The sequence below is a fragment of the Pygocentrus nattereri genome, chromosome 21 (assembly GCF_015220715.1).
Source record: "Pygocentrus nattereri isolate fPygNat1 chromosome 21, fPygNat1.pri, whole genome shotgun sequence".
In the NCBI taxonomy this organism is placed as follows: Eukaryota; Metazoa; Chordata; class Actinopteri; order Characiformes; family Serrasalmidae; genus Pygocentrus; species Pygocentrus nattereri.
Window position 1 is genome coordinate 24,416,897 of NC_051231.1, and position 26,114 is coordinate 24,443,010.

At 39.0% G+C, this 26,114-nt stretch overlaps 2 protein-coding genes across 2 annotated transcripts; both read right to left on the reverse strand.

The window, feature by feature from the left end:
- Nucleotides 1-10,971: 10,971 nt before the first annotated feature.
- On the reverse strand, nucleotides 10,972-15,773 carry LOC108434908 (opioid growth factor receptor-like protein 1). The gene is made up of 8 exons (XM_037532504.1): nucleotides 15,487-15,773; nucleotides 14,694-14,774; nucleotides 14,427-14,471; nucleotides 14,178-14,250; nucleotides 13,978-14,056; nucleotides 13,520-13,586; nucleotides 13,081-13,229; nucleotides 10,972-12,997 (listed from the first exon to the last, which is right to left on the reverse strand). Exons 1-8 carry the CDS (start codon nucleotides 15,757-15,759, stop codon nucleotides 11,761-11,763), a joined length of 2,004 nt encoding a protein of 667 aa, XP_037388401.1. The 5' UTR covers nucleotides 15,760-15,773; the 3' UTR covers nucleotides 10,972-11,760.
- Nucleotides 15,774-17,585: 1,812 nt separating this feature from the next.
- Nucleotides 17,586-21,837, reverse strand: LOC108436055 (opioid growth factor receptor-like). The gene is made up of 8 exons (XM_037532505.1): nucleotides 21,497-21,837; nucleotides 20,713-20,793; nucleotides 20,446-20,490; nucleotides 20,197-20,269; nucleotides 19,997-20,075; nucleotides 19,517-19,583; nucleotides 18,931-19,079; nucleotides 17,586-18,847 (listed from the first exon to the last, which is right to left on the reverse strand). Exons 1-8 carry the CDS (start codon nucleotides 21,650-21,652, stop codon nucleotides 18,475-18,477), a joined length of 1,023 nt encoding a protein of 340 aa, XP_037388402.1. The 5' UTR covers nucleotides 21,653-21,837; the 3' UTR covers nucleotides 17,586-18,474.
- Between the last annotated feature and the right edge of the window lie 4,277 nt (nucleotides 21,838-26,114).

The window sequence follows — 26,114 nt, forward strand, 5'->3', positions numbered from 1 at the left end:
AATTTCCTGGCTACTAAATATTCCAGTCAACTGTCAGTGCTATTAAAACAAAGTGGAAGCAATTGGGAATGACAGCAACTCCGCCACGAAGTGGTCGGCCACATAAAATGACAGAGCGAGGTCAGTGGATGCTGAGGCCTTGCAGAGGTCGCCAACTTTCTGCAGAGTCAATCACTACAGACCTCTAAACTTCATGTGGCCTTCAGATTAGCTCAAGAACAGCATAGAGAGCTTCATGGAATGGGTTTCCATGGCTGAGCAGTTGCATCCAAACCAAAGCCTTACATCACCAAGTGCAATGCAAAGCATCAAATGCAGTGGTGTAAAGCGCCACCACTGGACTCTAGAGCAGCAGAGATGTGTTCTCTGGAGTGACAAATCACGCTTCTCCGTCTGGCAACCTGATGGAGGAGTCTAGGTTTGGCAGCTGGAGAATGGTACTTGTCTGACTGCATTGTGCCAAGTGTAAAGTTTGATGGAGGGGGCAGCCAGGTCTTCTCATCCAACATCAGTGTCTGACCTCACAAATGCACTTCTGGAAGAATGGTCTAAAATTCCCATAAACACACTCCTAAACCTTGTGGAAAGCCTTCCCAGAAGAGTTGAAGCTGTTATAGCTGCAAAGGGTGGACCAACATCATATTAAACCCTATGGATTAAGAATGGGATGTCACTGAAGTTCATATGCATGTGAAGGCATATGACCAAATACTTTTGGAAATATAGTGTATATACAATGAACTTTGATATATATTGAATGAAAGTCGCTGTTGCAGGGTTGAGAATGGCAACAAAAACTGCACATCAATAAATGGGCATTTATAAACTCCAGGTGAAGAATGAAAGAAGGGAATTCTGGTAAAGTGACACAGTGATTCCTTGGACAGAGTAATCAGAGTGGCTGATATATGATGAGAAGCCAGAGGTGGGTGGAAATTCTGTATGTACATAATTTGACATGGTGCAGAAGAAGAGTCAGATGAGGCCATAATTTCTGTTTGAAAAGTGTTAATGCTTTATTAAGGGCAAGGGTAAACAATGCCACTTGAAAAGCAACTGAAAATTGAGGTAGGTCACTCCTAGCCCTACTCTTTCTTCTGATGGTCACCAAACACAAACACACTGTAAAGTTTATTCCTTCCATCCATCCATTATCTTCTGCTTCTCTGGGGTTCGGGTCGTGGGGGCAGCATCCTAAGCCATGAGGCCCAGACCTCCCTTTCCCCAGCCACTTCCACTAGCTCCCCGGGGGGGATTCTGAGGCGCTCCCAGGCCAGCTGGGCAATATAATCATGTCAGCATGTCCTGGGTCTTCCCTGGGGTCTCCTCCCGGGTGTCCAGGAGGCATCCTAACCAGATGCCCGAACCACCTCAGCTGGCTCCTCTTGACGTGGAGAAGCAGTGGCTCTACTCCGAGTCTCTCCCGGATGACTGAACTTCTCACCCTATTTCTAAGGGAGAGTCCAGACACCTTGCGGAGGAAACTCATTTCGGCCGCTTGTATTTGTGATCTCCCCAAAGCTCATGACCATAGGTGAGGGTTGGAATGTAGATCAACCGGTAAATCGAGAGCCTTGCCTTATGGCTCAGCTCTTTCTTTGCCACAACAGACCAGTAAAGAGTCCGCATCACTGCTGACCCAGCACCAATCCGCCTGTCTCCCGCTCCCTTTTACCATCATTTGTGAACAAGACCCTGAGATACTTGAACTCCTCCACTTAAGGCAAGAGCTTATCCCCGACCCAGAGAAGGCTCTCCACCCTTTTCTGCCTGAGAACCATGGCCTCGGATTTAGAGGTACTGATTCTCATCCCGGCCGCTTCACACTCGGCTGCAAATCGATCCAGCGAAGCTGAAGTTCACGGCCTGATGTCCCCAGTAGGACCACAACAGCAGCGATGTGACCTTGAGGTCACCGAACCGGTCACCCTCCATCCCCTGACTGTTCCTAGAAATTCTATACATGAAAATTATTAATAGAATTGGTGACAAAGGGCAGCCGTGATGGAGTCCAACTCTCACTGGGAAGAAGTCAGACTTACTGCTGGCTATGCGAACCAAACTCCTGTTTTGTTTGTACAGGGCCTGAATGGCTTGTAGCAAAGAGCCATGTACCCCGTACTCCCGAAGCACCTCCCACAGAATACCCCGGGGAACACAGTCGAATGCCTTCTCCAAATCCACAAAGCACATGTGGACTGGTTGGGCAAACTCCCATGAACCCTCCAGTATCCTGGAGAGGGTGAAGATTTGGTCCAGTGTTCCACGACCAGGGCGGAACCCGCACTGCTCCACCTGAATCCGAGGTTTGACTATAAGCCAAACTCTCTTCTCCAGTACCCCTGCATAGACCTTACCAGGGAGGCTGAGGAGTGTGATTCCTCTGTAGTTGGAACACATCCTCCGGTCCCCCTTTTTAAAAAGAGGCACCACCACCCCTGCCAATCCAGTGGCACTGCCCCCAATGTTGAAAAGGCGTATCAATCAGCTAAGACAGCCCCACAACATCCAGAGCTTTGAGGAACTCTGGATGGATCTCATACACCCCTGGAGCCTTGCCACCAAGGAGCTTTTTAACTACCTTAGCGACTTCGGCCTCTGTAACGGACAAGCCTATTCCCATGTCCCCAGACTCTGCCTCCTCACTGGAGAACATGTCGGTGGTATTGAGAAGGTCCTCAAAGTATTCCTTCCACCGCCCAATGACATCTTCAGTCGAAGTCAACAGCACACCATCTCCACTATATACAGTACTAATGGCACACTGCTTCTCCCCTTCTGAGTCACCTGACAGTTTGCCAGAATCTTTTCGGAGCACTTTCCAAGGCCTCACCAAACTCCTCCCACACCCAGGTTTTTGCCTTGGCAACAACTGAAGCCGCAGATCGCTTGGCCTGTCGATACCTGCCAGCTGCCTCTGGTGTCCCACAGGCCAACCATGCCCGGTAGGACTCCTCTTCAGCTTGAAGGCATCTCTCATCTGGGGTGTCCACCACCGGGTTCGAGGATTACCCGCCCCGACAGGCACCTACTACCTTGCGGCCACAGCTACAGTCAGCCGCTTCAACAATGGAGGAGCGGAACATGGCCCATTCTGAGTCAATGTCCCCCACCTCCCCCGATATCTGGTCAAAGTTCTGACGGAGGTGTGAGTTGAAGATCAATCTGACAGGTTCTTCTGCCAGACATTCCCAGCGGGTTTGCCTGGTCTGACTGGCATCTTCCCCCACCACTTGATCCAACTCACCACCAGATGGTGATCAGTTGACAGCTCAGCTCCTCTCTTTACCAGAGTGTCCAAAACACATGGCCGCAAGTCCGATGACACGACTACAAAGTCAATCATTGAACTGCGCCCTAGGGTGTCCTGGTGCCATGTGCACTTATGGTGTTCGAACATGGTGTTCGTGATGGACAAACTGTGGTTTGCACAGAAGTCCAAAAACTGAACGCCACTCGGGTTCAGATCAGAGAGGCCATTCCTCCCAATCACACCCCTCCAGGTCTCACTGTCATTGCCCACGTGAGCGTTGAAGTCCCCCAGTAGGACAATAGAGTCTCCAGGAGGAGCACTTTCAAGCACCCCTCCCAAGGACTCTAAGAAGGCTGGATACGGTGCATAAGCACAGACAACAGTCAGGACCCGTTCCCCAACCCGAAGGCATAGGGAAGCTACCCTCTCGTCCACCGGAGAAAACCCCAACATACAGGTGCCGAGTCAAGGGGCTATGAGAAAACCCAAGCTGTGTGTTGAGTTTCAGTTTGAGTTTGTTTTAACACATTAAAAAGAACTTCTTACTTCTAGTGAGCTCTATATTATTTTTAAGATCTAAAACATTGTAAACCTTTAAAACATCCTTACTGATAAGGATAAGACAGACTGAAATGAGTCATGTCTCCTCTAATTTGTAGACAGACCTGCAGTCTTCAGCATGTGTGGGCTCTTCCAGATGTCTGTCATGCTGGACTGATGATTACATTGAAAAATACACCAAATCTGTTCTGCTTTTTACCTTCACGTACGGCCTTTTGACACTAGATCTAATGTTCTTATTCTCACACTCTTCACTAATATAATTGACTGAGCTACTTTAAAATTCCAGCTTTCAAAAGACTGTGGTAGTTTATCAATAGATTGTTTTAAAAGAGAAGCACAGAAAAGTGCAATTCATATAGAATTCCAGATACGCAAAACTTAAATCATGCCTGAGGTCAGAACTTTTCATTCAGCAATATAGAATTGTGCCCTGACCTGTTGTAATTGTGGACATAATGGTCAAGTACTTCACTGATTCACTGATTAAAAAATGAGTTTGTGTGAAGTTTATTTCTGTACTAAATCTACAAAATGCACTAAACGTTGTAAAAATGACTTGAAATCATACAAACTGTTTAATAAAGCTACTTTCTCATTCAAAAAAGAAGATTATGCTCATTTGTTTGGAAAAATAAACAAACAAATAAATAAATGTAAACATTTTAAAAAGCACCTTGCTCTCTGTCTGCTTGCCTTCTTGGTGAGCAGTGTACTCTTTATTTTCCATGATCTGAAAAATAAATACAATATAATAAACATCATTTTGTGTAATTAATCATGATTAATCACATTTAATTTATTTGACCTCAAAGATTTTTTCCGTTTAAACTCCAGTGCATGTAGCTGCAGCTATATAAGTAGATAAAATATGCTTCAATGTATTTATTACTTTTAATACTTTTATAGCATTATTTTCATTATGAAGCAGTGTCCAGTAAGCACATCTTTCCCGTTGTGTTAAAGCAGTTCAGTATTTGTTTGTTTTTTTTGTTATTTTGATTCATATCTTCTAAAATGAAGAGGTTAATAAGAGGTTAAAGTCTTTAAACCCATTTTCTAGCCCCGCTTATTGTGCACTGTGTAACACAAATAAAAACAGGTGGAAATAGTAGTTTGTCTTCTCTGTAGGTTAACCATTGCATTTATTTAACAAATTAAATAGCTTTTTGAAAATAGCTGAAAAGTAAGCTTTTTGTCCAGAACCACCTCAGTGTCTACATGCAAACTGTGTCAATCTGCACTACTGCACTAAATAGTATGTTCTCAAAAGTTATGCCACCCTCACTAGTGTACCAATTGTATGTGATATTTAGTATATAGTGCAGTATATGCTGATTGGGACTTCATCCATTTGATGGCCGCGATTGCGTATGTGAGAGAGAGAAGAGGAATTGTAACACTAGGACAGCACTTTATCTACTTCAACAAATGAAAGGCATGTGGAGTGAATTTTCAGCGGACAAATCGGTGAATTTTGCTCAAAATCAGAGCTTCAGCCTTTGTGACTACAGATCCAGCATACCATTGAGTCTGGCTTCAAACCAGCATTTAGCATTAGGTGGTGGAAAAACTGGCTTCTTTACCGAGCCACTGGCTTTTCAAACAGTAGCCTCTCTCAAGGCTTTTAAATACAAACGGAATACTTATTGAAATGTATTGCATTGCAGTTATGCTGGATCTTTGTTTCTAGGTATCAGCACTGCCACTTTTGTTTATGGCAGTGTCTGAGCTCAAGGACAGTTTGGTCTCTAACCTATTTGGACTAGTTAGGATTCATTCTCTCAGTGGAAAACAAAGCACTTGGAAAAAAGTAAGTAGCTCTGGATAACAGTGCTAAATGTCGTACATGAAATCAACAGAAACTGCCCTCATTGCAGTGACTTAGAAGCTCCAGGCAGCAAGATCAGCCGAAGTGTCATCTGTTCTGATTCTTCTTTATCTCTGTGCAGCCTTCAACACCATTAACTGTAAGATCCTTCTATCTGTCCTCACCAACTCTGGAATCACTGGCTCTACACTGAAGTGGTTTGAGTCCTATCTGGAGAGGTGATCTTATCAGGTAACGTGAAGATCTGTTTTGGCTCTTGGGTGCCCCCTCTCCTCAGGGGCATAGCCAGAATTGTAACATGGGGTGGTCACATATATTTTTTATTTCAAATTAATTGGAGAAAACAAAATGAAACATCAGCTAATAACATTTTTCTGTGCTTCTATTAGGCCTATGATAAAAAATATATTATACTTTTATTAACTGATTAATCACATTTGTTTCTGTTTTAATAAGGTTGAGGGAAAAATATTATTAGTTTTGTTTCCTATATTGCTTCTATTGCTCAATACATCAACATAACCATGTGATTCACAGCATGACGTATAAGAATGATGCTCTGTTGATGAAGAATTTCTTAATGCTTACTCTCTCATTTTTTATGCTTGTCCTCAGGTTTTACCTGCTTCTTGAGGCAAAATGAACAAGGCTAATGTTAAGGTTTTGACCAGTGGTCATTCCTGTTTTCTCAGCAAAGAAAGAGCAATGACCAGCTGACTGTTGAGTGCAGTGTCATCTGACTCTTATAACTTGTTTTCACAGTAAAATATAAGCTTTCACACATAATAAGTAGAACAAGATTTCTCTGGTGATTGCTTTATTGATAATTGCTGTCTGTCTCACTTTGTGTAACTGGGGTGGCCAGAAGGGTCATACATCACACTACGGTGGCACTGGCCACCTCTGGCCACACCTTGCCTACGTCTCTGCCTCTGCTACGTTGTCCACACTTATAACTATGACTAAGTCCTTTAAGAGGTTCACTCCAGAGTTCCCAGGTTTGTGGTTTTTCAGTCAAATTGGACTTTACAGTAGAAAATGAAAATGAATCCTCTAATGAGTGTACGTTGACCCTAGTGTAAATAGCTTAAAACCTAAAGAGAAACAAACAGGTACAGTAGCTACACACTGCAAAAATGATTTGCTAAAACCCACTAAAAACCTAAAACTAATCCTTAATCTCAAAGCATACATCTTAAAACAGGAAACATTTTTTACTGAACTCACAACAAGGACTGCAAGTGAAAATGAAAGCCTCATAAGTGACTGCTTAGGGTCCCACAGCCACCGGGGGGGCCCTAAAACTTCTGAATTGTTATTCTACTATTATGTTGTCTTGAGGGTGGTGGAGCATGTGCCTTTTGACCCCTTCATGAGTACCAATGATGTAGTTAGAAGTTTAACACATTTTCACATATTCATGATTCCTGCATGTTTAACTGTCCATTTCTTTGACAGATGGCTCTCCACCTCTGTACTGCTTAGAAACCGTTTCTATTCCTGCACTAGATTTTGAATGTAAAACTGCACATCAGTTCTTTTCACGTTCTTTATTGCTGTAGTTAAAGAGTTATGCTGGAGTTGGTCCATGTGGCCCGTTTTAACTTTGAGCACCTTTTTTAAGGGTCTCGTCATGGCCTTGTTTGAAAGTGTAATGCTTATAATGAATATCTGGTCCCTTGAAACATAAGGAGGAGTCACCAAAGAAGGAAAAATAAATCATATTAACTAAATATGTAGTGAGTAAGGCATTTATAACAGTAAAAAAGCAATGCTGTCACCACTGGCTCCAAAATTAGATCCAAGTAAGCTTAAAAAAAAGCAGGATATTAAAGAAATTCTGCATTATGACACAGAGTCCTGGATCGAGAACGCTGTGAATTATCTGTGATAATGAAAGCAGATTATCTGTGAATTAAACTGTAACTATTTAGGAGCCCAAACAAGCATCCACTCGTCAACAATATACAAAGTTATAATTTTACATAATTTATACAGTCAATGTTAGTTACCCTTTATTTAACAGCAAATTAACTAGTAAGTTGGGTGCCCACCCAGAAAATCCTGCTTAGGGCCCCCAAAAGTCTAGAGCTGACCCTGGTGTTATTGAGAAGACAAGGACGAAAATGCTTCATTTATTACTGGCTACCCATTAGATTGTCTCAGTATAGCATTTAAATAAGAAAGAAAAGTAAGAAATGAAAAAGATGAAAATGCACAGATTTATAAATGCAGTTAAGAGTTTCTGGTGGGCTGGTCTGCATCATGTAACTCCTGGTATGAAAACAAGTCCCACTCAGTCTCTGGAGTGGAGCACCAGAGAACTGGAATGTGCCTTCTGATTTTTCATATGTAATGTTGATAATAGTAAAATTGTGATAAATTAAATAATTTATTTGGCAACTTTTTATTTGGTGGCCTACATCGTGAATGTATATATTTTTTTAAATGTCAGAGCCATTAAACGTTTCTATCACCACCATTGTGAACAATTCTGACTTGTTAAGGTTCTCCAGAACAAAGACTTCTACTCTGAGTGCTTATATGTACATGGTAGCCATTTAATTATGCAGAATTTTTCAAAAATGAGTGGAATTTCCATTTAAGGCTGTTCCTTTTCATTTTCCATTCAGTCACCTCTCTCCTCCTTTATGATGTCTCTGCCTGCGACGTGTCACACTGGGATGCACCAGAGGCGTTGAAGCCAGAGCAGCAATCCTGTCGCTAAAGCACTGATAATCTCTCTAAGAAAGCTTCACACTGGATAATGTAGCTCTTACATAGAGTTCAGCTCAGAACATTACAACTTTGTTTGTTGGAGGTTGGAGTCCATATCTTTGGTACACACTGGCAGGAAAGCTAGTTTCTTGGCTGCCTTGTGAAAAACACCTGTGCACTGAAACATGCACTAACAAAAGAGCTGCTTTAAATGTTGTGTCACATTTGACTCACATTGTGATACTGTGATTATGTAATACATTTTATTTATATGACCCCAGTTTACACATTTAAATCAAGTACATTCGAAGCAAACTTTTTATCAAAATTCACGTTCATGTTGCCCTTTTTTTGCTTGAGCAGATGCGTCCTAAATTGTCTGAGCAAGGCCTTGAAAAGAATAAATACAAGTATCACTGATGAAGTAAACAATGCTTTTAAGTGTGTCAGTTGTGTTTATTTAAGAAATTCCAAACCTGTCCTTGTGATGTTATTCTTAGTTTTCATCCTAAACCTGGTTTGGCTAATCAATACTTTATTAAAATAAAACACGCTGTGCTTCAGAATTCAGTGCATTCAAATAAATCCATGCAATGCGAGGAGAAATCAGGACCCAAACCTATGCTCTTTTAACCAGCTCACAGAGTAAGACATGCTTGTGATTTTGAACAGTATTGATGTATTTATAACACAGTACTGTATTCATTGTACTCTGGAAGAGCAGAACATTTGGGTGACGCTGTGCTACTGGACTAGCTAGAATGTCTGCATTTTATTCGTTTTATTGCACCTGTGCACTCTACAAAGAAGAGTTACTTTTCTCTGTAATGCTAATCCAGGTAGATGTAGTCCCAATTTCTATATTTTATAAAGGTTTATATAAGGTTATTTATATACATAAAATTATGGAATATTGGCACCAGCCCACAATTACCAAATACTATAGATATATTTTTATTTTTTTATTTTATTCCAAACAATTTCTGTTGGTCATTAAATTTTTACACAACATGAAGGGCAGCTGGTGTGTTCAGATGATACACAGCGATGGTACGTAACTGTGAGGTATAAAATTCACCTTGTTTTTGGGTCCGTTTTTGTATCTAATTGGCTAAGCTAATGCTTTATAAGCTTTTGGTGATCTGTTTTGTTATATTATATTGCCAAACGTATTCACTCACCCATCCAAATCATTGAATTCAGGTGTTTCAATCACTTCCATGGCCACATGTGTATAAAACCATGCCACCAGGCCACCTAGGCCTGCAGACTGCTTCTACAAACAGTTGTGAAAGAATGGGCCGCTCTCAGGATCTCAGTGAATTCCAGCGTGGTACCGTGATAGGATGCTACCTGTGCAACAAGTCTAGTGGTGAAATTTCCTCTCTACTAAATATTCCACAGTCAACTGTCAGTGGTATTACAACAAAGTGGAAGTGATTGGGAATGACAGCAACTCAGCCACGAACTGGTCGGCCACGTAAAATGACAGAGCGGGTTCAGCGGATGCTGAGGCACATAGTGCGCAGAGGTCGGCAACTTTCTGCAGAGTCAATCACTATAGACCTCTAAACTTCATGTGGCCTTCAGATTAGCTCAAGAACAGCGTAGAGAACTTCATGGAATGGGTTTCCTTGGCTGAGCAGCTGCATCCAAACCAAAGCCTTACATCACCAAGTACAATGGAAAGCGTTGAATGCAGTGGTGTAAAGCGCCGCCACTGGACTCTAGAGCAGTGGAGACCTGTTCTTTGGAGAGACCAGTGTAAAGTTTAGTGGAGGGGGGATTATGGTGTGGGGTTGTTTTTCAGAAGTTGGGCTCGGCTCCTTAGTTCCAGTAAAAGGAACACTTAATGCTTCAGCAGACCAAGAGATTTTGGACAATTTCATGCTCCCAATGTTGTGGGAACAGCTTGGGGATGACCCCTTGCTGTTCCAACATGACTGCTTACCAGTGCACAAAGCAAGGTCCATAAAGACATGGATGAGCGAGTTTGGTGTGGAAGATCTTGACTGGCTTGTGCAGAGTCCTGACCTCAACCTGACAGAACACCTTTGGGATGAATTAGAGCGGAGACTGTGAGCCAGGTCTTCTCATCCAACATCAGTGTCTGACCTCACAAATGCGCTTCAGGAAGAATGATCAAAAATTCCCATAAACACACTCCTAACCCTTGTGGAAAGCCTTCCCAGAAGAGTTGAATTGAAGCTGGGTATTATGAAAATATTTCTGATAAGAGAAAGGACTGGAGATAAAACCTGGAAATAAATGAACAATGAACCAGAATTAATAACCCATATCAATCTGCTAGTAATAATAATAATAATAAAGTAGTAGCAGTAAAACTACATGGACTAATAGTTACTATTACAGAATGAAACACCATCATGAAATTCCACCTATAGTGCACGTAAGATGCAAGTCAAGCACTTACCAGACTGGAAGGCCCATTCTAAAGAAGAGATTACTATGTATTTCAACTTCTGTCGCTTAAAACTTATATTCTATTCATAGATGCATGTAGAACATCTATAGTCCATTCTATATGGAAAACTCCAAAAATAGAACTCCAATTGTTTAGGGAGAAAACATTATTGCGCAGGAAACAGACATTACATCATGTTGTTTATTAAATGCATTTTACTTGAATCGATAATAACAGATAGACTACTAACTCATAGTTTAGCCACACAGCCGATACACAATCAGTTTATATGTACATTTGTCATCACATTTCCAAAAGCATCCAAGTTGCTTCAAATCATATTCTACCCATAACAGCATTCTGTAAATCATCTACCAAAATAGTTTAATGCATTATTACAGAACCAGATAAGATTAAAGATATCACCTATTTTTAAAAAGTTTGTAATTTTATTTTTGTTAACAATAGCACATGATTCACAGGAGACGGAGATCCACAATCTCACATTGGCACTGATTATATATTTCAGTGTTGATGTGAGAATGTAGACCTCAGGCTCCAGTTTCTCCTCTAAGCACTGCAAAAAAGTTTCTTGGGTACATCGCTGCATCTACTTAGTTTACACTTTTTCAGTTCCTCCATCTACAATGGTAGTTCCACTCTCAACACATTTTCCTGTTCAGTCTCCGAAACCTCAAAACTAACTGTGCAGGACTAATTTTTTCTTGTTTTTATTTATTTTTTTATTCAAATCATCTCTTTGTTGTTCTGTGTCTAGGGTGTCACTAACAGCTTACTGTCTCTGATTCTGTCTATGCAGATTCTTCAAGTTCCACATTGGTAGCCTCAACAGTAGACAAAGAGCTGTCATCCATGTTAACTTCACCTGATGCTGGCCCATAAACGCTGACCTGTCCGCTATGCCAGTTTTCAGTGCTATTATGATGTCTTGATTCTTCTGTAGCTCCAGGGTTACAATTCTGTTTCAGATCTGTCCATATGTCCAAGGTCCATATGTTCATCTTTGCTTTCATCATCACTAATGTGGCTTGCAAGTAGTTTTTTTTTATCTTCATCAGATTGCTGTGCTGATGTCTCACTACTACAGTCAATGTCCATTTTGTTATCAGTGCCAATGGAGCCACTTCCCTCATTTACATACATTTTTTCTGCATTATCTCCACTACCTGTGGTAGAAGGTGTGTTATTATTACACGGAAGCGGAGCTTCTAACTCTTCATTGCCTTTATTAGTATCACTTGTATTTTGGTTTTCTGTAGCGGTGTCACAGTGATCTGGTTTCAAACTCTGCTTTTTGTTAAGTGTCATTAAGTTTTGATTAGTATGTGTTTCCTTTTCCACACCACTACTTTCAGCATTTTTAACATTCTGAACAGTTGGAGCATTTGGTGTTTCCCCATTCTCTGGTTGGCTTTCTTTACCTTCACTAGGCCCTGATTCTGAAGGATCTTCATGCTCAGAGTATTTACTATGTTCATCACTATTATGATGTATGAATTCTTCTGTAGCTGCAGGGCCAGAAACCTCTTCCTGATTTGGAGGGTCAGTGTCCATTTCTACATCTTCTCTACTAGCTGTGGTAGGAGGCTTATTACTACCTTGAAGCTGAGCTTCTGACGCTTCATTGCCATTATCAGTATCACTTGTATTTTGGTTTTCTGTAGCGGTGTCAGTGTGATCTGGATTCAAATTCAGGTTTTTTTGCGGACCTTCTTGATTGTTATGCATCTTCAAGTTTGGATTAGTATCTGCTTTTCCCGCATCACTACTTTGATCATTTTGAGCATTCTGGGCACTTAAAGCATTTGATGCTTCCTCATTTTGTTTTTGGATTTCTTCACTTTCACAAGGCTTTGATCCTGAAGGGTCTCTGCTTTTCTCAGGGGTCTCTGCTTTTCTGGCTTTGATCTCCTTTAGAAATCTTCTTTGAATCCTTTTAGGACACCACACAAATTCTCTCTTTGGCTCAAACTGCTCAAAGGCAAATCTAATCAGTTCTTTTCTCTCTGACGTGTTCAGAACAGAGAACATAAAATAGTCTAGAACACTCCGCTTCACTCTGGGAAGTCTTCCTTCCACCAGAGTCTCCGTGAGGAAGAAGCGGACCAGAGGAGCCTGGTAGTGCTCAAACCCCAGGATGCCCAGACACTTCAGAATGCGGGTGATGCGGAGGTTGTTGTGTGTGTTTCTGTAACATTAAAGAGAAACCATAATCCATGAAGTCTACATTACAATGAAGGAAATATATTGGAAAAAGAGAACAGCACCAACCTGTCTAGGTTCTTAAATCGCTCTTCCCAGTGTTCTGCACGACACACTTTGCCTGTTTCCTCATCGAGCAATTTTATGCCATAGAAGTCCAGCATAAGCTTATAAGACTTCAACAGTCTTTTCTTCGCCGCGTCATCTTTACGGAACAGCTGAAAATGTTAAATGTTACTAGCAGAACTAACACTATTAATAGTTAAACAGTTCTGCTATACCATTACTAGCACTAGCTGTGGTCAAATACGACAGCCACAGAAATAAAACCTCTAGAACAATATATTCCAATGCTGCCCTTCCAGTACTATTACAATGGAAATGTTTGTGTATTCCCTGCTCTAACCCACCAATTAAAAGCCTTTCTTCAGCTTGTTTTAAAATTAGAGCAGGAAAAACAATCAAATGTGCAGAGAGACCAGAATGGCAAAACACTAATCTGGAATACCTTGATTTCTTCTGGGGTAAGTGGTTGAGAATCATAGTTCATTCCTTGCTCTTGGATTGGAAACAACCTACAGAGTTGTTTTTGAAATTGGGAAAATGGTTAAAACAAGTTAAAGGCAGGGTATTAGAAAGCTATTGTAGGTAACAGAAACGTGCTACTGTATTCTTATTAATATATCATATATATATAAATAATATCAATAATAATAACAACAACAACAGAAACTATTTACAATATTTTTCTTTAAATCATTTTACTTACAATTTAAGGCCAAGGATCTTCCTTATAGAAACAAAGTGCCTGATGGGCTTTGTTTAACCAAATGACCTAACTGGCAATGTGTAAAACCAGAGTTGCCAGGTTCACAGCCAAATTGAGCTAATTTGAAAATGCAGTCAAAGGTGAAAAACATTGACCTATGAAACGGAATTATATAAGCCTGTGTGACAGAGGTTTACCACTGAATGTAGGAGTGCACCCATTCCAGCCTGCTGTAATCACCATACCACTTTTCATGAAATTCCTTAATGTATACACCTGAAGATAAAAAGGATTAAACATTCCTTAAACTACTTTATGTGAATATAACAGTATAATTCACTTTGTATATTTAAGTAAATTATATAAATAAAGTCTAACGCTGTTATGCTGTCCATACCATCAGGAAGAGATGCGATCTTATTTTGGTAAAACAGCAGGTTGGGTATGCAGTATTCCCTCTCACTGTACACCTTATAAAAAGAAGATACAGAAACATTATTCCCACAAATCCACAAACATAAGGAGTATCCAACTGTTGAGGTTAAAGTACTAAAAATGTGAACCGCCAAAGGAAAATAAAGATATGAGGCTGAATCTGACATGTTGTTTTGTGATGTGTTAGGATTAATGGTAACGGGATACTCACATCACCCAACTCTTCATCGTCTGCTGCATCATCACAGTTGACACTCTATAATAAAAATCAGGCCGTACTAATGAGATGAACTACACTGCACAATTCATAAGACCCCAACAAAAAATGACTTTTACGTTTACGCTTTAGGACATCCTGAGTTGATCTTTGTTGTGCTTGGTTAGACCTTATTCTAATTTCCTTTAAAATAAACCTTAAAAATCAAATTAATGTCTCTGTTAAGATATTCTCACTGTACAAGATGTCTATAAAACTTACCTGAAACATTTTCCTGAAGTTCTGCATGTCTTTTGCAGCATGTGTGTTTCTCTGTGCATTTCTGGACCATTCTATGTTGAACTGAGAAAATGTACATAAACAGAATATACACAATATGATTTAAAGGTACTATAATGCATACATAGTAAGGCATATGGCTGATTTAGTGTTTATGATAAAGAGTTAAAAGATGTTCATTAAAATAAAACAGTTTTGTTGTTTTCTAAAAGATGTGGAGTGCTATATACAACCTTATTTATCTCTGAAAAGGCTCTGAAATTTTAATTTATGCTCCAGCTTTGGTGTGTCTTTTGTATAAAATCTATTCATGTATATCTTTCTTTTTTATGTTTTAGGGACATTTGTGACATTCACAGAGACCGTTATTATTTCTAACTGAATTCTGCAGCGTTTCTGTGGAACAGCTGAGTTCGCCTACAACCAGACGAGTTGAACTACATTTCCCAGCAGCCCGTGGCAGCGTAAGTTTCAGTTGGTGAGTCTGTTGTCCTTTCTCAAAAGTTCTGCTTTCAGCGTGTAACTGTTAGCGTGTTTCTTATGTGGGGTTTATTTTTTTGAATTTTCTGTTTTATTTTCATTTTTATTTTTTGTCCGTTTGCGAATTTAAGGAGCCCCGCCACTTTCGATTTTGATAGTTTAGTTTCAGACAGAGCGGGTCTAAGTTTTTTTTTCCAATAATTGTTGAAAACCCGCCTAGAAATATAAAAAAATAGTATTTCGTTCCACCGTCGACTTTATAAAAGCTAAACGTTATGAAATATCGCAGTCTTACCTCACTGGACGGGGTTTCCGGACCGTCGTCGTCCTCCCATGTAGAATCATACGGAGTGTTGAAGGACTCAGATTCAGTGAGGAAGTTTCTCCGGCGTCCCTCAATGCTAGAAAGTGTATGGCCCATTTCAGGGTTGCTATTGGCACTTTCATCCATAAAGCCCAATGACCTGCTTACCAACGCGATGAAGCGACTATAGAGATGAACGAAAGAAGATAAAGAGAATCGCAAAACCAGTCGAGCAACAGACCAGAGAAACTGGAGCACACCCATTAGCTTTAACTCATACGAACAGAAACTGAAAGCCGGGCTTAGCAAGTGTTTCAGTTATGTCACGAGCTTAGGAAGCCTTACACAGAGGCCTGCTCAAAATACCACCAGTAAATGTGAAACAAAGTACAGTAAACTGGTAAAGACATCTGATTAAACAAAATAACCTCCAAAATAAACTGGTATGCAGTTGAAGACTGTAGCTTATCTGTTCATGCACAGTTGCTGTTAACTATCCTTTATTCTGTCTTCAGTTTCTGACCACAGTAAAATTGGTGTGCTAAAATTGCCAATATCTGGACAGCTGGTTGAACTGGTCAACCCCAGGATAGAGTAAGATATATTTTGGGAACTCTTCTGCTCAAGGGTTGGGCTGGTACTATTACTACTTTAAAGACTATTGCAGTCTCTGATGTTGAGCTTAATGCGAGATTTATTTCTTCGTCCTGTTGGGTTATTGTACCAGAGCATAACTAAGATTCAATTTGTGAGCTCAGACTGTGCCTTCAACATGTGGTGGTAGTTCTGGACTGGAGCTTGGTTCAGCTTCTGCCTGTAGCTAGAATGCCTGACGCCCTTCATAGCTGTGGCAGGACTGATGTAGGACTGAGGAACAGGGAGGAGATGGGGTGGCAGTGGGAATTGCGATCACTTCGTCACGGGAGCGGAAGGTGAGGATGAGGATTTTAGGGCATTAGATTGAAAGAAGGAGGTGTTTCAGGCATGCCCCCCCCCCAAACTTCACTTATTACAAGAGTCACCATTCAGAAATTTGCATATTTCTGTATGATTATCTCATTTTGACCAAGAAGAACTCACTGACCAGAGAAATGTATGATACTATTTTATATATCAACTTTACAGTGAATTCAGGCTTTCTTTTATAGGCTAACAGGAAAAAAATCCTAAACAGTGAAGGTTTAGTTATTTACGAACTTATCAATTTTTAATTTACATAAGCCTTACTTGGGAATACGACAACATCAAAACTATAGATGATCTATGGTCTGTAATTGATGAATTGGTGTGATAATCTAATATGCTGTAGTGTGATTACTCCTAACTAAACCCATGGAAAACACATAAAGTCATATACAAAAGACATTTTGTCAAATTTGTGTTTTTTTAATGAGAAAAAAAGGTTTTATTCTGCAAATATTAATTTCTGTGTATTTGAGTTTGACATATTTAACATCTAAAATATAAAATGTGCAATTACTTTTACACTGGTCACATTTCTTATTTTATTTTTCCAGTATGTTAAATTCAGCAAATAAACTGTAATTGTTGCTTGAGATGTGCTGAAGTGTGTTCTGGGGTGTGTTAACTTATTTTCACCTAGAAAATCAATAAAAATTCAATCAGAGGTGCACAAACCTTTGCATATGACTGTATATATGTAGGCCAGAACTTCTGGAAAATCAACCCACTGTTCATGAACTGTTCAACAATTATCCTGTCAATCAGCCATAGAGCCAGTTTGTCCATGCACTGAGGCAACAAGTGAGGCAAAATAGCACAGTGACTCACCCATTCCTTTTGACAAAACAGAAAACGAAAGAGCCTGAAATGGTATGCATGTCAGCAGTGCTGTGAGTCAGTTGGTCAGCTAATACTGAGTATTTGAGCTGCCCTACTTAAAAGCACATCAGTGGATGAATCATGAAAAATAACTAATGAATTAAAGGAAAATGAAAACGAAATGGATGAATCAAAACCCTCCTGATAAACATATTGTGAAAAGCATGCACCACATACATTATTTTATTTTAAGATAACTGAAGAACTTAGAGCTACGCCACCAAAATACCAAAAATCTCTTGCAGTGATTAAATACATGTAACTTTAATAATTAACTGTAACTTTGTTGTGGGGTGTTCTGAACACAGAAGACAAGCTTTACAAAATTTGGAAGAGTGTGGCTGAAGTCTGACAACCTCAATAATATACCCCACACACACATATGCATACATACGAGACCAACATAGAATACACATAGAATAAACATTATATATATAAATATATATAAGTCAGGTGCAAATGCACATTGCATAGATCGCACATTGTGACATTTTACATGCATGTATGCTATGTAACAAAGAATTCTGCTTATTTTTTATTTTTAATTTTCCTACTCTAAACATTTCTACATTATTCAGTTACTCTAAACATTCAGAGTAGTTTGATATGAAATGGTAATTGCATAGAAAATTACAGACATCTTTTTAATACAATGTAGCTGATGGGGATTCAGTGTATACATTGCAAATAAACTTTTTATCTTAACTTTTTATTTACAATCCAAACTGACCAACCATATGTTCTATGGATGTCTTCTTAGTTTTTTGATGTTGATCACTTTAAAGGATTGTCAGGATTGTATGTAAAATATAATTTTTAGGCCAAACCCTTTTCTTAAATCTACTGTGAACCAATGTTCGAGACATCAGACAATGTTTCCTTAATGTTTTCTTATTTTCATGTAAGAGCTTGAGAATGGCACAAACCACTCTGAATAGCACTGTTTATATCTTAGTTATTGAATATGCAGAAATATAGAGAAATCAGTGAAATTCTAATTTGATGACAGCCTTTATCATATGCCTAATAGACTAAGCAACTGCATTATCTTCAAGTCACTCAACTGAGAAATTCTCTCAGTTTCTTCCTGATTTATATTTTTCATCTATCTCAACATTAGACATACATTAGTCACATTTAGAAATCATTTGATGTTGGCCATCGAACACCAGACTCTGATCCTGAAGGGTCTCTGCTTTTCTCAGTGGTCTCTGCTTTTCTGGCTTTGATCTCCTTTAGAAATCTTCTTTGAATCCTTTTAGGACACCACACAAATTCTCTCTTTGGCTCAAACTGCTCAAAGGCAAATCTAATCAGTTCTTTTCTCTCTGACGTGTTCAGAACAGAGAACATAAAATAGTCTAGAACACTCCGCTTCACTCTGGGAAGTCTTCCTTCCACCAGAGTCTCCGTGAGGAAGAAGCGGACCAGAGGAGCCTGGTAGTGCTCAAACCCCAAGATGCCCAGGCAACTCAGAATGCGGGTGATGCGGAGGTTGTTGTGTGTGTTTCTGTAACATTAAAGAGAAACCATAATCCATGAAGTCTACATTACAATGAAGGAAATATATTGGAAAAAGAGAACAGCACCAACCTGTCTAGGTTCTTAAATCGCTCTTCCCAGTGTTCTGCACGACACACTTTGCCTGTTTCCTCATCGAGCAATTTTATGCCATAGAAGTCCAGCATAAGCTTATAAGACTTCAACAGTCTTTTCTTCGCCGCGTCATCTTTACGGAACAGCTGAAAAAACAATATTACATTTTGATATTCACTACAGCTGTTAACAGTTAAAATGAAGAATATACACCGCAATTTTCATAGTACCAAACACATTTATGTTTGGTCTTAAAACTAGAATAGTGTTTAACACAGTAAGAGGAACTTAATGTTAAATGTTACTAGCAGAGCTCTTTAACTAACACTATTAATGGTTAAACAGTTCTGCTATACCATTACTAGCACTAGCTGTGGTCAAATACGACAGCCACAGAAATAAAACCTATAGAACAATATATTCCAATGCTGCCCTTCCAGTACTATTACAATGGAAATGTTTGTGTATTCCCTGCTCTAACCCACCAATTAAAAGCCTTTCTTCAGCTTGTTTTAAAATTAGAGCAGGAAAAACAATCAAATGTGCAGAGAGACCAGAATGGCAAAACACTAATCTGGAATACCTTGATTTCTTCTGGGGTAAGCGGTTGAGAATCATAGTTCATTCCTTGCTCTTGGATTGGAAACAACCTACAGAGTTGTTTTTGAAATTGGGAAAATGGTTAAAACAAGTTAAACGCAGGGTATTAGAAAGCTATTGTAGGTAACACAAAAGTGCTACTGTATTCTTATTAACCTGTTGCATTCCTCATATACCAAGACGGAAGGGAGATTACAATCAATAATAATAATAATAACAACAATAGAAACTGTTTAAAATATTTTTCTTTAAATCATTTTACTTACAATTTAAGGCCAAGGATCCTCCTTATAGAAACAAAGTGCCTGGTTGGCTTTGTTTAACCAAATGACCTAACTGGCAATGTGTAAAAGCAGAGTTGCCAGGTTCACAGCCAAATTGAGCTAATTTGAAAATGCAGTCAAAGGTGAAAAACATTGACCTATGAAACGGAATTATATAAGCCTGTGTGACAGAGGTTTACCACTGAATGTAGGAGGGCACCCATTCCAGCCTGCTGTAATCACCATACCACTTTTCATGAAATTCCTTAATGTATACACCTGAAGATAAAAAGGATTAAACATTCCTTAAACTACTTTATGTGAATATAACAGTATAATTTACTTTGTATATTTAAGTAAATTATATAAATAAAGTCTAACGCTGTTATGCTGTCCATACCATCAGGAAGAGATGCGATCTTATTTTGGTAAAACAGCAGGTTGGGTATGCAGTATTCCCTCTCACTGTACACCTTATAAAAAGAAGATTCAGAAACATTATTCCCACAGATACACAAACATAAGGAGTATCCAACTGTTGAGGTTAAAGTAGTAAAAATGTGAACCGCCAAAGGAAAATAAAGATATGTGGCTGAATCTGACATGTTGTTTTGTGATGTGTTAGGATTAATGGTAACGGGATACTCACATCACCCAACTCTTCATCGTCTGCTGCATCATCACAGTTGACACTCTATAATAAAAATCAGGCCGTACTAATGAGATGAACTACACTGCACAATTCATAAGACCCCAACAAAAAATGACTTTTACGTTTACGCTTTAGGACATCCTGAGTTGATCTTTGTTGTGCTTGGTTAGACCTTATTCTAATTTCCTTTAAAATAAACCTTAAAAATCAAATTAATGTCTCTGTTAAGATATTCTCACTGTACAAGACGTCTATAAAACTTACCTGAAACATTTTCCTGAAGTTCTGCATGTCTTTTGCAGCATGTGTGTTTCTCTGTGCATTTCTGGACCATTCTATGTTGAACTGAGAAAATGTACATAAACAGAATATACACAATATGATTTAAAGGTACTATAATGCATACATAGTAAGGCATATGGCTGATTTAGTGTTTATGATAAAGAGTTAAAAGATGTTCATTAAAATAAACCAGTTTTGTTGTTTTCTAAAAGATGTGGATTGATATATACAACCTTATTTATCTCTGAAATTTTAATTTATGCTCCAGCTTTGGTGTGTCTTTTGTATAAAATCTATTCATGTATATCTTTCTTTTTTATGTTTTAGGGACATTTGTGACATTCACAGAGACCGTTATTATTTCTAACTGAATTCTGCAGCGTTTCTGTGGAACAGCTGAGTTCGCCTACAACCAGACGAGTTGAACTACATTTCCCAGCAGCCCGTGGCAGCGTAAGTTTCAGGTTGGTGAGTCTGTTGTCCTTTCTCAAAAGTTCTGCTTTCAGCGTGTAACTGTTAGCGTGTTTCTTATGTGGGGTTTATTTTTTTGAATTTTCTGTTTTATTTTCATTTTTATTTTTTGTCCGTTTGCGAATTTAAGGAGCCCCGCCACTTTCGATTTTGATAGTTTAGTTTCAGACAGAGCGGGTCTAAGTTTTTTTTTCCAATAATTGTTGAAAACCCGCCTAGAAATATAAAAAAAATAGTATTTCGTTCCACCGTCGACTTTATAAAAGCTAAACGTTATGAAATATCGCAGTCTTACCTCACTGGACGGGATTTCCGGACCGTCGTCGTCCTCCCATGTAGAATCATACGGATTGTTGAAGGACTCAGATTCAGTGAGGAAGTTTCTCCGGCGTCCCTCAATGCTAGAAAGTGAATGGCCCATTTCAGGGTTGCTACTGGCACTTTCATCCATGAAGCCCAATGACCTGCTTACCAACGCGCTGAAGCGACTATAGAGATGAACTAAAGAGAATCGCTCAGCTGCGCTACAGACACGAGAGAAATAATGGCACCACACTGGATTTAATACTTAAAAACAGAAACTGAAAGAAGGGAAGAAGCTTCTCTTTTCTGGTCAGTTCTGGGACAGAGTCATATGGGTTCTGAGATTGGTCACTTCTTGCACTGATGCTTTTATTTTCAGTGTTGGACAGTAACTAAGTAAATGTAATTAGTTTCTGTACTTAAGTAGTTTTTTCGTGTATCTGTACTTTACTTAAGTATTTCCATTTTGGGTGACTTTTTACTTTCACTCCACTACATTTCAAAGTCAAATATCTCACTTTTTACTCCACTACATTATGAGAAATCTGTCATTTCTCTTGGTCAAACTGACCCAGTGCAAGCACACGGTTCAACATCAGTGCAGCAATGGAAAACTTTAGGAGCACATACGTCTACCTAAATGATGGAACTAATCTAACTTTGTGTAAATTCACCTCAATATAGAAATATGTACACATCACACATGCAGTCGTGACTGTCATGTGTCTTTTTTTCTGAATTTATACAAACACTTTCATTCTATACTAAATTAGTTTCAGCTAGTTTATGTTTATGAACAGAGACCTGCAGCTGCAATATAGTAAAGGAAAATGTATTTGTGAACCTGAGTTGAAATCAAGGTTTTATTAAACTTGTAACTAAGTTACAAATAAATCTTAAACTGAAACTTTGCTTGCTTGTAAAAAGCTGTTTTAGAGCCACTCGGTTTTACCTGATGAAAACGGTTTGCCTTCTGTGTTTAAGTTTCACATAATTTGTCAGACTAATTAATGACATTCTATCAAAAGACTGGTTTACCAAGAGAGACACTGCAGTATTTTCACCTAAAATTAGTTCATTAAGCGAGTCTTGTTACAACAACGATAACAGGACAATAGAGCCATAATTAATCTTTTAGTACTTTTACTTTTGATACTTTAGTACATTTGAAGACAAATACTTTGTACTTTTACTCAAGTTGAGGTCTAGAGTAAGGACTTCTACTTTTACTGGAGTAATATTTCACCTTGGGTATCTCTACTTTAACTCAAGCACATGATTTGTGCACTTGGTCCACCATTGTTTATTTTTTATCTTGAGTTTCTGAGCTAAAAGAGGGATTTATTTCTCTGATCAAAAGAAGTAGCACCAGTCCAATCCAGTGAAGATGTTATGGAATAAAACACAGTATGATAAACTGAGCTTTGCACAGAACATGAAGTAGTTCAAATGAAATTCCAGGAATTTTTTTTAATAATAAAATGGTTGAGATGCGAACAAAGTCGTTCAGAGTCAATCTGGTTCAATCTAGAGAAGCTTTCTCAGTCGGTGTTGTTCACGGCGGTGCAGACATCTGACGTTAATGCCACTAAAAGTCATAGAAAGTGTTTGCATGAAATGGTCATGAATACACAGGGAGTGAAATGTATTCACCACTATTGCTGCCATTATCAACGTTACAAATAAGCACTCAAGACACTTGGTCTTAGGTTGCGACACTTGGTCGTAGGTTCAAGTGTCTTGATTGAGGTTTTGGGTAGTGAACAAAATGGCCTTGTGGCCCCTGGTTCCTACAGAAGTCCAGAGAGGTTATGAGTTGGCTGTAATGTGGATTGTTATCATGAGATCATTAAATAATTAAGTTGTAACTCTCCAGATAACAATATAGAGAATTCTAACTATCTCTTGGCCTCTCTAAACTTTTGTAGGATCCTGGTTTCCTAAAATGATGAAAAAATAATATTCCCTTTAATGGATGGACTAGTCATTGTACACTTAACTCCATTGTTGTTAGAGTTTTTGCATATTATGTGCACCATTCAGAGCATTGTATATTTATAAACTGCCAGACAATGATTCTCACACCTTTCTGTATTCCCCCACAGTGATTTGGTAACTATAGCTCACTATCAACATCCGCTGGACTAAACCAGTGCAACACGTGCCAAAACAGCCCTGCATTCATGGGGAGCAACTATTACTGTCAGTTAGCTTGATGTGTTGCTCATTGTAGCATAGTAAATAGACCACTTATATGTAGCCATAGACCTTGCTGACCATTTTTGTAACATGTTAAAGTAATGAGAAAGACTAATGAAAGAGAAAGGCAGGAATTATGGTACCAGTTGCGCAACACACAGGGCCACACCTATTGTTTTTTTAGAAACAGAAAGTGAAAGGAATATTTGCGTTATGCTTTGAGCTTCACAAGCTTAAATATGAGCCTGTTTTTTTTTTAAGTATAAATGAGAAGCAAACAACAACAAATTAACTAAATGGGTAAGATGTAAACAGAGTCATTCCGAGTGGTTTGGTGTGAAATCCTCTGTTCTTTAGAAATGTACAAAATCACAATTGTTTACAGTGGTGGTACCAGATGTCTGAGGGGTTTAATGCCTCTAAAAGTTCTCCTACAGGAGGTAATGACATGAAATGGTTATAAATACACTGCCTGCTGTCTGAGACATTGTCTTAGGATAGTTTTGAGATAAGATTTTAGCCTAAAATGTATTTCTTTCACATATATTGCTGGTGGTACATATAGGAGGTTATAAGTCAAAATAATCCCTTAAGAAAAACTTGCCCCAGTTTGATCAACATTACATTTAAAAACTCAGAAGATGTGTAGGGCCACTGCTGCCCTCACCACCACCACTGTAAAGAAATCGGAAAGGGGAAACAGATTGGGCAGCTTCATAAAACACAATGCACTGTATACATGTGTGACAGTGGTGCACATGCACAGAGAAAATTGGCCAGGGGAACAAGCTCTCTTACTGGCTAGGACTTCAAGAGCTGAAAAGAAATCCTAGCCTGTTTGATTAAGCATCAGCATAATTGCAGAGTGACAGAGGAATCAACCAATTCCGTATGGAATTCCTCTAAGCCTTCTGGAAGTCCTAGGTATGACACTGACTGAAAATGAACAGCAGCCTAACCAATGGGTTGACTGAAATCGAAAACACTGGTGGCAGCTCTATACCAGCTCTATACCTCTCTGAGTCACAAGTGAAAGAGTCACAAGCTTCAGGTAAACATGGAAGATCTTTTAGAAGCTTGTGAAGATTGTGAAGCCAGTCATGCTATGGGGAGCAGTATGCCTATTGCTTTAGTTAAAACAGAAGGTGAAAGATGATCCTGTACCGTTATGTATTTTAGCTGTGCTAAAAATAAATGAATAACTACATTTGGTGTCATGAATACATTTATTCATATTACATTTCAATATGAATACAATATAAAGGTACATTGTGTTATTATGAACCTGTCCAGGGTGTATCCTGCCTTCTGCCCGATGACTGCTGGGATAGCACCCCCCACGACCCTGAGAAGCTGCTTAGAAAATGTGTGTGTGTGTGTGTTATTATGAATTTAAACATTTGAGTAAAAAGCTCTTTCAGCAGTCCCGTATACATGTTCTGAAGAACGGCATTCATTGGGACAGAAATGAGCAATATCATCACTTTTGTGATATGAACTAGATGATGTCCTGTAAGTGCTGTAGTGTCACACTTAAAGGTCTTAAAACATCAGTTATTTTCTCTATTTGAAGGTGCTTCAGCATGTTTGCCCTGATTGACATATAAGCACACACACTGTGGTTAGCACAGCACATGGAATTCAGCAGCCATTAACTTAGCATTGAATATACCTGCAACATTTAAGAAAACCATTACCAATGAAAACCACACACACACGCGCGTTGTGGGCCTATCCCAGTGCTCACTGGGCGCAAGGCAGGAAACACCCTGGACAGGTTAACAATGATTAAAACAAATGCCCCAAAAAATTGTGCTTAAGTGTACATTAGCATTGCCACAGGCACTCAGAGCCTTTGTAAAATCTCTGAGAGTCATTCAGATGCTGATTAGCTGCTATGTCTAAAACATTATTAAGTACACTTAAATCTCAAGCTGTGCCACATCACCCAGAGTTTAGCTGAATTTAACAGCTCTTAGTAAGGGCCACATATGGTGCAATGGATTGAATACTGAAGTTTTTTTATCAAGGGCTGGCCCAAATCATTAGAATGCTCAAGAACTTATTCGTTCATATTTGTTTTTTAGTCACAAAAACTGTAGCCTAAAGAATAATCAGCAAACTCCTTTAAATAGAACACTTATTGTTAAACCAAAAAAAAAAGCCCCAAAAAACAATGTATAGTCATATGTGAACGTTTGAACACCCCCGATCAAATGACATGTATTGTTGATTTTCTAAGTGAAAATAACTCAACACATCCTCTACATAGGACCTAAATAGGGCATTTTCCCCACAAATTTTACTGCACAAAGAGTTTAACATATTGGGGAAAAAATAAAACATACCATTTAAAATGTGCCATAACTTCTGCACAGATCACATTTTATGTTTTATTTTTTCAAGTATGT

Bases quoted from the DNA above. Each gene is read 5' to 3' on its own strand.
- LOC108434908 (XM_037532504.1), bottom strand. From the start codon at position 15,759: ATGGGTGTGCTCCAGTTTCTCTGGTCTGTTGCTCGACTGGTTTTGCGA. The intron at 14,775-15,486 runs GTAAGACTGCGA...ACATTTTCTCAG, and splicing joins CGGAAACCCCGTCCAGTGAG to TTCAACATAGAATGGTCCAG. The intron at 13,230-13,519 runs GTATTCCAGATT...TAACATTTTCAG, and splicing joins TTACCCCAGAAGAAATCAAG to CTGTTCCGTAAAGATGACGC.
- LOC108436055 (XM_037532505.1), bottom strand. From the start codon at position 21,652: ATGGATGAAAGTGCCAGTAGCAACCCTGAAATGGGCCATTCACTTTCT. The intron at 20,270-20,445 runs GTGAGTATCCCG...TCTTTTTATAAG, and splicing joins ACGATGAAGAGTTGGGTGAT to GTGTACAGTGAGAGGGAATA. The intron at 18,848-18,930 runs GTTGGTGCTGTT...TTAATGTTACAG, and splicing joins CGATTTAAGAACCTAGACAG to AAACACACACAACAACCTCC.